Genomic DNA, 11,052 nt, shown 5'->3' on the forward strand with positions numbered 1-11,052 from the left:
CCAAGTGATAGGATTCAATTCATGTAATCTCTCAAAGTAGAGGAAAAAAAAGAAATAAAAAAGAAAAAGAGTCAGTAAAAGGATTTAGAACCAATTCCACTGTGCTAATAGCTGGATAACCATCTAGATTTGTGAGGTATGCCAGAAAGAAGGAAAAATTACCAGGTACAAATCCTTTTCCTAAGTCAGAATTTATAAAGGAAATTAAGAACTGTGCGTGCGTGCCTATGTTTAATAGACTCCTAAAGCCACGACTTTGTTTGAGTGTGAGTTCACTTGAAATTCCAAATCAGCTTTCTTTCATCATACCCATTTAAACAGTATAGTCTATGGTTTCCTGTTTTTCTATCTTTAAAATGGAGTAAAAGCAAAGCACTTGCAAAGCACTAAAAACAGGTTTTGGATTTTTACAATCTCTCTTTTTAGTATTTGTTGTTTTGAAACTTCATTCAGTAGCAAATTTTTAAAGGTTTGTCTTCATTGTTGTTAAAAGTGCACTCAGCTTACTTTTCCTGCAGGTTCTTTCTCCGTGTGCTCAGACTTCCTGGGTTTGCATGATGATAAATCACAAGCACAGCGCACACACCCCCAGGATTGGTCGGGCTTGACAGAAGCGAGGAGCAGCAGGGCCAGGGGTGGGCTCGGGTAGCCTCTAACCCTGGCAGCTTCAGGAACAGGCATGTAGGTTTTACTCACATGATGGAGAATCAGTTCATTGCAGCAAGTCTCTTATATGGTGGCTGGTTACTGGGCTTCTACTGTCTTAGCAGAAACTCTTCCTGACTGCAGAAACACGGAGTGCTCCATCCAACTTCCCTCTAGGAATGAACTACCTTCCTCCATGTTAACCTGTAACTAATTTAACTCCCCCTTGTCCAGAGGCTTGGGAAACATCTGAAGCGGTCTGTGGGGGCCCAGCTCCTGATGGGTGATTAGTAACATGTTCCCTCTTCAGCCTTCTCTAGGACATGTGGAATCAATTAAATATTCAAATAGCGCTTCTCTCAGATCTCGGGCCAGGCCCGGCAGGATATTGGGGGGAGGGAGGTGAAGGCTGATAAATGCTATTCCTCACACCAGAATCTACAGCTAGTGATAGATTTCAAAAATAACACTCTCTAGGCCTCCTGGGTCTCCAAGCGAATGGGCATACACGATTAGAAATGATATGGGGAAGCAACCTAGGAAGACATGGGGCTACTGCTACACTCAGTTTCTTAACGACCAATAGGAACGTTGTCCCCAGTCCTTTGCAGAACTGGGGCTGTCAGTTAGCCTTGGGCCCAGAAGACTGTACTAGCGTACCTCTCCTGTGCCCACGAGTTAGGAAAGGTTTTCACACTTTCAAAGGATTAAAAAAAAAAAAAAGAATATGTAAGAGAGATTGCACATGACCCATGAAACCTTAAATATATACACACAAAAAAGAATATGTAAGAGAGATTGCACATGGCCCATGAAACCTTAAATATATACAATCCTGGTCCTTTACAAAAAAGTTTGCTGCCCCCTGGTTTAGCATTATTTTTTGTATGTACTCACCTAACCATTACTGTTATTATTACCACTAATAACTAGGTACATCAAGAGAGGGGGAATGGGTGAGGGCCCATACTGCTAGGCACTTTGCTAAACACTCATCACTTTTATTCAGAGTCATCCCTTAAAAGGGCATGGCCAAGAAAACTGAAGCTCAGAGAGGCTGAGTGGTGTGAACGTGGGGATTGTAAGCAGTGAAAATCCTTTTTCCAGGAAACGTTACTTAGAACCCCACTACCTAAGAGCTATTCTGAGTGAGGTTGCGGCCCGGGGTCCAGCAGACCCTTCTCAGAACAAGTTGTTTCAAAAAGAAATCAACTTTTCAGAAAATGAAGAACCAACAGAATCAGTCTAGCATATTATAGCCTTCCTTCCACCTAACGATAGTTAGGTCAGGGTGAGTATCAAAATGGCCAAGTTGCCTCTTACGTGTTTCATTGCACAGGGGAATGGTTAGGAGTCAGCAGAACGGCGAGGCAAGCAGAAGGCCCAACTAACCATGGGACTCCAACTAGCCATTCTGTAGCTGTTGGTCCTCCAGTCCATCCGCACTGGGGTGGGAATGACATCTTCCAAGTGGCAGCTCATTTTACCTCAATAGGTGGTGTTTCCAGGGAGTTTGTAGTTTCTCATCATGATAAATTAATATATCCTATTTTATTATGGTACCACAAACAAGAACTCTGAAAGGCTCAACCCTTAAAAAAGGCCCAAATCCCCTGAAAAGCATCAAGTATCAAAATACAGCCAGAAAAGATGGCATTAAATGAAAAAAAGGCTCCTTTTTAATGAAGTCGAGGTGTAGGACAGATTTACTGTTTCATTTTTCCAAGTTGCATTCGGGTGTATTTCCTGCCCATATTTCTAAGTTCAGCAGGTCTGTAAGATTACTTTTTTTTAAAACACAACATTTCAAAGAACATGATGCAGCAATACTCCTACACCTGCAGAGACACACCTGTGATGGTACAAACAGTATTTCTTCTATTTACAACCCAACGTTCTAACAGAAAACAGAGCTGCAGTATGATCTGCCAAGGTACTGCTGTTCTCAAAAAGAACCGATACTGGTAACCAGGTATTATAAATGGTCTTGAAAATGGTCAGTGAAATCTGTTTAGTTCGGCTTATACTTCACTGTCCTAATTTCTTTTTCCCATATTAGAGGGCTAAAACAATTAAAATTACTTTTGCACTTTAGATCTACAACACAGATGCCTACAACATTCCTATCTAGACTCGACTGTATTTCCTGCACGCACCCCACTCATTCATTATTTACTGAGAGTTTACCGTGTGCTAGGGTACAATACTTGATTCTGCAGGGAGGAAAATTAATAAGACAGTTTTTCTTGGAAAATTTCTATTCTAATTGTCTAACTGGACCTGTGAACACGTAATTCATACAACAGGCTCTTAGTAATGCTACCAAAATCAATGTAAACAAATTTGAAAGAGGGAACTGGTTCTTATCACAGGGGTTGCAGAAAGGATGTCACCTGAGGGGAACCTTCAAGGATAAGCAGTATTCCCAGTGAAGGGGTGATGGGTATTCCAGATTGAAGTACAATATAAGCCAAGGCCCAGACAAGCAAGTTAGCAGATAACTGGCCTTAAATTGAGGACTGGGGTACACTCTGAAATGACACTACAGATGTTAAATAAAATTAGGAATTCCATTTCTCAGTTGCATTAGCCACATTTCAAGTATGTGGCAATTACTGTTTCTCATGTCTACCACATTGGGCAGTTCATATAGAATTATTTCCTTCACTTCAGAAAGTTCTATTGGACAGTGCTGAGTGTAAGAGTCCAAAGTCAGTCTGTGGTCAGGGCATGGAGAGTCTCAAATGTATATTCAAGAGTTTAAACTTTAATTTAAACGGAAGTGGTTTGTAAGCACTCTATAAAATCCCTTCAGGAATAGTCTTAGAAGATTCCACCTTTGCAGGTGTTTTCTACCCATTCTGTTTTTACATTTGTATAAAAGAAATTCTGCAGCCTTAAAAAAAAAAAAAAAAAAGCCTAAAATCCACTGTTCAGGGTTATGGGAAATGACCAGGTAAATATCCCAGTCTGATCTAGGTCTGAGAAATATTACCTCTTGAAGCAGTATGCATGCTCCGTGGAAAGGAAAGAGACTGAGATACAATCAGCAGTAGCTAATGATGATGAGATGAAGGACTGATTGCATTCAGTGAAGCTTGTAAAGAAAAACACAATGAAGAATGTGCATCAATAAATTTATTCCAAGCAAGAATTGTGCGCCCATATTAGGCATGTTATTAGACACAAAAAACATTTTGGCCATGAAACTCAAAGATATGTGAAAAACTTCTTAAAGTTTCTCTTTTCCTGTAACTGAATTCTCTAATACTTGTAATCCACACTAGTTCAGGTATAATTTTAAAAATACACTGTGTATTTATATATGTTTAAAGTGTATTTGCTGAAATGTTATATTATCTGAAAAATAAATTTTCAGTAACTTCAAGATAACCACATATATATATTTTTGCAGTACCACTATAGAATCGACATTGCTTTTTCAAGGACCAAGCGATCAAGCCACACTATTCCTGGTGACAGATACCACTAACACTCAGCTTTATGAATAGCTCCATTTGATCGCGTGTCCCTATTTTAATATGCCAACCATCACTTCACTGATATCCCAGAGTTTTCTTGCAACTGACTCATCCATAGCTTTGGGCAATAGTTCTTCCTCTTTACAATCCCCAAAGTACTTTCCTGACACTCCTTCTACCTCAGGTGAAGAGGCTAAATAAATAGAAGTCTGGGCACCTTCGATTGGAGTTTTGAAAAAAGCCCATGAAATCAAATTGAAAAGTGGTTTGACCAATAGTGGAATGTTTATGTACCTCCCAAGATTAGTTCGTACAATACCAGGATGTAACACATTTACAGTAACATTTGTGCCTTCCAAACGCCGGGCAAGTTCTCTGGTAAAAAGAATGTTAGCCAGTTTGCTCCGACTATAACAAAAGCTTTTATTATAGCTTTGTTCACTATTCAAGTCTTCAAAGTTGATATCTCCATATTTATAAAGTTTGGAAGAAACTACCACAATCCTGCTGGGAGCCGAACTTTTGAGGAGTCCAAGGAGAAGATTGGTGAGTAGGAAGTGGCCCAGATGGTTCACTCCAAATTGCATCTCAAATCCATCTTCAGTCTTCATGTAAGGACACTGGAAGATCCCTGCGTTGTTGATCAACACATCCAGCCTCGGCTCTTCCTTTAAATGTCAGAAAAAGGAAAGAATTATGAACTGATAAATAAAACCTAGCAGGCCTATCATGGAGGCACCCCAGCTAAGTCCCACATCACCTGCTCCCCATTTTCTAAGACCCCTCTAAGTAAAATGGCAACTTAACATCAATCATTTCCTCACTAGCTTCTGCATTCGCTCTGTAGTAGAAGGTGGAGCTTCCTTCTACCTTCTGAATGTGAGGCTGCTCAAATTGCTGAATTAAGCTATGCAATCGATCCTAAATTGCACGGAGTTTTCCTTTTATCAGAACACAGTCCTTTAACTGCTTTTTCTGTTCATATAATTTTAATAAAAAAGGGACTTGAAACTAGCAGTTTTCAATTTCATTTGTTAGTCTATGCATCAGAAAGCTATTTGAAACACTGGCAATTCTGCTTGTAATTATGGGAGTTGATTCCTTTTCGGGGATTCCTGAGATAGTACTGATATTCATACTTTTTCACTCAACAGCCCCTTTTTCTCATTTATTAAAATGACATGCAGAAAGTAATGTGCCAGTAGGAGATTTAGAGACTGAATCTAAGACTTCATTTCTGGTATGAAGCTTTATAACTTAATGATACTGAATGAATACCAATACAAATTTTGCTAGAAAGTTGGCTAATCTAAGCAGGACCAAGACCTTTCTTACAACAGAAATACAGCACTATGAGAGCGGTGCTCCTCTTAGTTTACATTTCTCCCCTTAAATTCAGTTGAACCAGGAAAATATCAATTTGGAAGTTACCATGTGAAAACTCACATCATACAAAAACATAATACTGCCTCGATGATAAAATTGAAAAAAAAAAAAAAACTCTTGCAAACTGCTAAAATTCTGCGAAGAAGCTCTAATTCTAATTAGTCCAACTGAGAGAAAAAAATTGCATGCTTAATTAGGGGTCTGGTCTGGTGCTCATTGCTTTTCACATGTTCTCTCTTTTACTCCCCTCAAAACAGTCTAAGAAAACTGAAGCACAGAAGTGAGGTGACCTGCCCAAAGTTACAGAGCTCCTAAGTGGCAAAAGGAAGGTGGGAAGATTAAATTTTGGACACCAGGGCTCCTGCTCTGAATTAGTAAACCCGCCTGCCTCTCTAACTGGGAATTTCAAGCCACTGCTAGAAAGTCTGAGTTACAGGCCATGAACAGCAGAAGCCAGGTCAGCACACTTTATCCCCAGAGCTGCTAGGATTGACACCAGGGGTAAAATGCAGAATGCTTTATTCTGAAGTTCTCTAAGGGTAAATGATGGACAGAGACTCAAGTCATCTCCTTAAAACTGGGCAAGCAGTAGAGGTCAAGGATGCAAACAAAGACTGGAGAGAACGTAATTAATAACTCAAAGAAAGCTTAAGAAAAAAAATATTTTAAACAGGCAATATAACAATACCAGAAACAACCCATGGGATCAACACAGTCTCACAATAACAACAATGGAGATTAACAGGAGTTGACACGGGGTTAGCAAGACACCTTTCACCTCTGCTATGACTCTAGGAGTCATGACTGTATCTCCCTTCCTCTCTCTAGATTACAACTCTAAAATTCAGACTGTCCTCAAGGGCAAGTCTGCATTCCCTAAAATCGAATAAGTTGGCCTTCTCTGGCTCTTTCTGGCTCCTCTATGTTTCATTTGACGGTTAGAGAATAAGAAATATATAACGTGTTCCAGGTGTAAAGACACAGTGATGACCGATAATTAAACTAATTTTAGGTTAAATTTCATATTTAACTGGCCCTTTTGCCAAATATAAGTGAAAAGAAAAATGAGTTAAATTTCACAACTGTTATCAAAGCTTACCTGTCAGATTAACTATTTCTCATTCTAAGTATCTTTGGCTTTTCCAATAGTGAACTTCAAAAAGAAGGTAAGAGTTCACTGGTGAGGGGAAAAGGAGGAGTGTTCTTTTTCACTAATCCTTTGGAAGGGTTTTATGAATTAATCACTTCTGAACCATCATTCTTGGCTGGGCTTGTGTTATTTTAAGACTATCATTTACTATTTTTTCATGAGACAGATGGCATAAATACCAAAAATGCCAAGCTATGTGAAATCTGTACTTCCTTTTTATTTTTTTCTTCTCATTTTAGCCAATGAACTTCAGAGTCAGGTGGGAACTTAGGAAAAAAACTTAGAAGCAAAGATACCTTACTCATCTCCTTAACTAAATACCTTTTAATTGGTTATGCCCCACATTTCCAAAGTAGCACAGGTATCAAGGATAAGAAAGTAACCCAATCCCAACTTCATTTTAATAAAGAATAGAAAGGCCTATTTCTAATGCTTCCAAAGCCTCCTAGATATTAGCATAATTTCTTTTTTTTCTTCACTGCTCTGTGTTACTCCACAGTGAAATATTAGCAACAAAAAGAAACCCAAGGCTATGGGATATTTTAAATGTTTATGGGAAAACCCAGTGACACTCTGCTCAACACCACAAAAGCTATTAGCTCCAAGGAGTTCACAGCTTCAACATTATACTGTGTTATATTCTTTCTGATGATGTTGTATCTTTGCAGAGCTGAGTTTTCAGCAGTTGTTGTAAAAAGCAAGTACCACGCTAAAAATCAACGTGGAATAGGAAATGAGAGTGGTAGTGCCCAATAGGATTTCAATGTTTAAAAGTTGATGCAGAGACCAAAAAGCATATACTTTCTCTAGTAAGAAATTATGGTTATTTAAGTATGAAGTAAGAATACTTTCTATGTGTACTATTTTTTCAAACAGCTACTAGGTTCTCAGGACATAAACATTTAATAGGTGGCCTGAGGACACCATGAAAAATTACTGAGCACTAAGTTTCCCTGCTCTTAATTTCAAGAGACTCCATTTCCTATGCTAGCTAATATTAAATCTCACTCTTCTCAATGTCCTGTTTCAAGTCAGAACTTCAGCCTCACTAGACGCCATCCACTTCCACAGATTATCAACTGCACAAAGAAGCCCTAGTCTCTAACTGCAAAGAAGTCCTAGGACCTCACTGCCTGGCAATGAGAAGGGTTTTGCTGACAGACCAGGAACAACTTATTTACTTCATCTATGCCTGTTTCATGTTGTAATTGGTGACAATAATTCCAACCTCAGAAATACTGGGGGATTCAAAGATAATCAAATAACCAAAAGAGTACTTTAATGTCACTGAAACTAAAATGCTTGGCATAGTGCCTGCCACATAAAAAACCTTCAACAAATGTTCCATGTTATTTTTCAACCCTGTCCCTGTTTAGAGAATGACCACAATGGAACCCCAAGCGCCATTCTATATGGAAATCTAACAGGGTTTGGTTAAGAATATGAAAATTGAGTCCATTCATGGCGCACAAGCCTGACCCAGCAGCCAAAAAAAAAACAAAAACCAAAACCCAGCAGCAGGGATACTCAGTATACTCAGGCCCTTGCCTAGCAAGTAGCAACTTCCTCCTAGGTTCTCTAACGGAAGATATGGTTTGAGGCAAAATCACTGCTGATACAAGATCAATTCAGAGACCTGGTGGATCTACTTCTGGGGCATCTTCACATAAAATGAAACGGATTTCAGAGACTGGCTGCTAATGTTCCTCTTCGACCCACTTCTTTTTCAACACTTTTAAGGGACAAGAGACGGCCCTCCCAGTCCTCAATCCGGCGTATCTCGGTCTTCCTGCGCTTGGCTTTACTGTGCTTCGCAGACACTGCGTTTTTCACAAACTGATTTGTGGCAACCCTGCTGCCAGCGAGTCTGTCGGTGCCATTTTCCCAACAGCAGGCGCTCGCTTCCTATCTGGGTCCCCTTTTAACTAAGTACATTGTTTTTTTTTTTTCAGACAATGCACACAAACTACAGAATTGATGGAAGCACCCGGAAACCAAACAATTCGCGGGACTCACTTTACAGTGACATTCGCGGGGAGGCGGCGGTCAGCAAGGACGCGCAGGACGTCGAGGGCGGCCAGCATTTTCCAGGCCTGCACTTCCCAGGCCGCCTCCCGGCCACACCTCCCTCCCGCCCCGGGGCGGCCCCTGCCCGGCCCAGCCCCGGCCCGCACCAGGCCCTCCCGCCCGTTCCGCGCGCGGCCCAGACCTGGAGCACCTCCTGGCAGAAGGCGCGCACCGAGCGCAGGGAGGCGAGGTCCAGCTCCTTGACCACGAGCTCCCCGGGCCCTTCCGGCCCGGGCTCCCCGGCCTGGCGCAGCTCGCGGCGCAGCTGCCCCGCCGCCTCCTGGGCGCGCTCGCGGTCCCGGCAGCCCATGATCACCCGCGCCCCCGAGCGCAGGAGCGCGGCGGCGGTGGCGCGGCCCAGGCCGCTGTTGGCCCCGGTGATGAGCACGGTCTTCCCACGCATGAGCGCCGACTCCTCGGCGCCGTGGAGCCCCCGGGCCCTGGCGCCCGCGAGCCGCCGGGCCGCCAGCCACAGCCCCCCGCCCAAGGCGGCCAGTACAGCCGCCACGGCCGCCGCTGCCATAGCCGCGCCGGCCCCCGCGCCGGTCCCCGCACACGGGCGCTCCCGGCGCGACGCTCTCCCGGGCCGCCGCCCCGCGGGGAACGCCGGGCCGCGGCGCGGGGCATGCTGGGACTCGTAGTTCCTCTCCGGAGACCCCCGTTTTGATTGGGTCAGAGGGGACCGCGCCGGGGGTCGTGGAGCGGGTGTCCAGGCCCAGGGTGGAGGCTGCCCGTGGGGCCCAGGGGTTTTCAGTCTGCCGCGGTAGAGCGCCCCGAAGTCCCGGAGTTGGGGTGGCCTTCCCTGGGAGAATGCCTAATGAATAATTTGAACTGCAAAAGCCACGCTTCAGGGCTGACTGAGGGTGTTTTCCTTGAAGGGCTCCTGGGACTTGTAATTCCTCAAGTCAGTGCACTTTGACCCTCCGGAGAGCGGCCCCTGCCTGACTGAAGTCTGAGGAATGTCCTTTTTTCAGAGATGAGACCAAGAACTAACTTGAATCGGCTAGAGTGGACCACTGGTTCCAAAACTTTAACGTGCACCAGAATCACAGGAGCGTTTGTAAAAGACCGGATATTGTGTGTGTGTGTGTGTGTGTCCCGCCAGTGCTAACTTAATAGGTCCACAAAGGGGCCTGAGAATTTGTAATTCTACCAGGTTTCTTGTGATTCTAATGCGTACGCTGCTGATCTGGGGACCACACTTTGAGAAGCACTGAAGACAATTTGTTATTTTTCCCTTTAAAAAGCCTCCTCAGATGGCCACAGGTACTGTGGGAAAAGCTTGGACTTGTGTAAACGGACTTCTGAGCAGACCTTGGCTAGGCCCCTGCCGTTCACAGCTGCACTCCATCTTCCATGAGACCAGTAAATGTAATGATGGAGGGGAAATTGTAAACTGCCAAATGCCTCATAAATGCCTGGGGTTATTGCCACCCAAGCCCATCTTGAAGCTGCAAACTTCATACCTTTAGGATGCATTTATTCATCTACAGTACACCCCTTCCAACAAACATACACCAATCTCTTACCATGTACTAGGTCCTGTGGGAGCTACAAAAAAAGACACCATTCCTGCCCTCAGGGTGCTTACTGTCTGGTACAGAAGTCCTTGTTCCCACCTCCCTCCAGATTCTAGAACCCTCAGGAGGAGGGATAAGAGGTACAACTTGCATTGTTTGAAATAAGCCCCCTTGATGATTTTGATGAACCTTCCCTCCCATTTAAGAAGGATATGACATGGGGTAACATGTAAAAATGACCGGCTGACTGCATCACATATGGTAATTACGGTTAATAATTAACCAATATTTGCTGAAAACAGAACAACACAACAGAATGACAACATGAAGGGCCAGGATGTGGCACTCGTCACATTGTGAAGTCATGGCCAAGTTCTTCTTTTCCCCCGCACAGGTGTTGGCCACGTTGCCAGGTCATAGCAGAGACTTCAACTATGAAGCCCTGTGGTCCAGACACAACCCACCAAGTAAGCTGCCAAGACCTGTCCCCTGGAGGTTCTGCTGGGAGCTCTCTTAGATGAAAAGTATTTTGCATGGCCAGCCAGCTGATTTATTTGAGTGAACAGTATCAAAATTAGGATATGCATGCAGGCAGAGTGACATTCTCACTGTGTTGATTAAAAGGCTGGTCATAGAAGCCACGGAATAAAATGCTGTATTTTTCAAAAGTGTACTTATCCATATTCTCTCCAAGTTTGGAAACCACTATTCTAGAATAATGATGGGTAACAATTCATTTAATCTACCAATACCCAAAACAGAGTCATGCTTTGTAAAATGAACGAGGCTTGTGAAAGAGCCC

At 43.2% G+C, this 11,052-nt stretch overlaps 1 protein-coding gene across 2 annotated transcripts; it reads right to left on the reverse strand.

Annotated features, from left to right (window-relative positions):
- Window positions 1-3,765: 3,765 nt before the first annotated feature.
- RDH14 (retinol dehydrogenase 14) lies at window positions 3,766-9,321 on the reverse strand. Of its 2 annotated transcripts, none has more exons than XM_004459155.3 (2): window positions 8,873-9,321; window positions 3,766-4,795 (listed from the first exon to the last, which is right to left on the reverse strand). In XM_004459155.3, the coding sequence occupies exons 1-2, from the start codon at window positions 9,251-9,253 to the stop codon at window positions 4,178-4,180; spliced, it is 999 nt and encodes a 332-aa protein (XP_004459212.1). In that variant the 5' UTR covers window positions 9,254-9,321; the 3' UTR covers window positions 3,766-4,177. The 2 variants fall into 2 exon arrangements, with proteins under 2 accessions (XP_004459212.1, XP_058143615.1); XM_058287632.2 differs by having other exon boundaries at window positions 8,882-9,299.
- Between the last annotated feature and the right edge of the window lie 1,731 nt (window positions 9,322-11,052).

Source organism: Dasypus novemcinctus, chromosome 25 (genome assembly GCF_030445035.2).
Source record: "Dasypus novemcinctus isolate mDasNov1 chromosome 25, mDasNov1.1.hap2, whole genome shotgun sequence".
In the NCBI taxonomy this organism is placed as follows: Eukaryota; Metazoa; Chordata; class Mammalia; order Cingulata; family Dasypodidae; genus Dasypus; species Dasypus novemcinctus.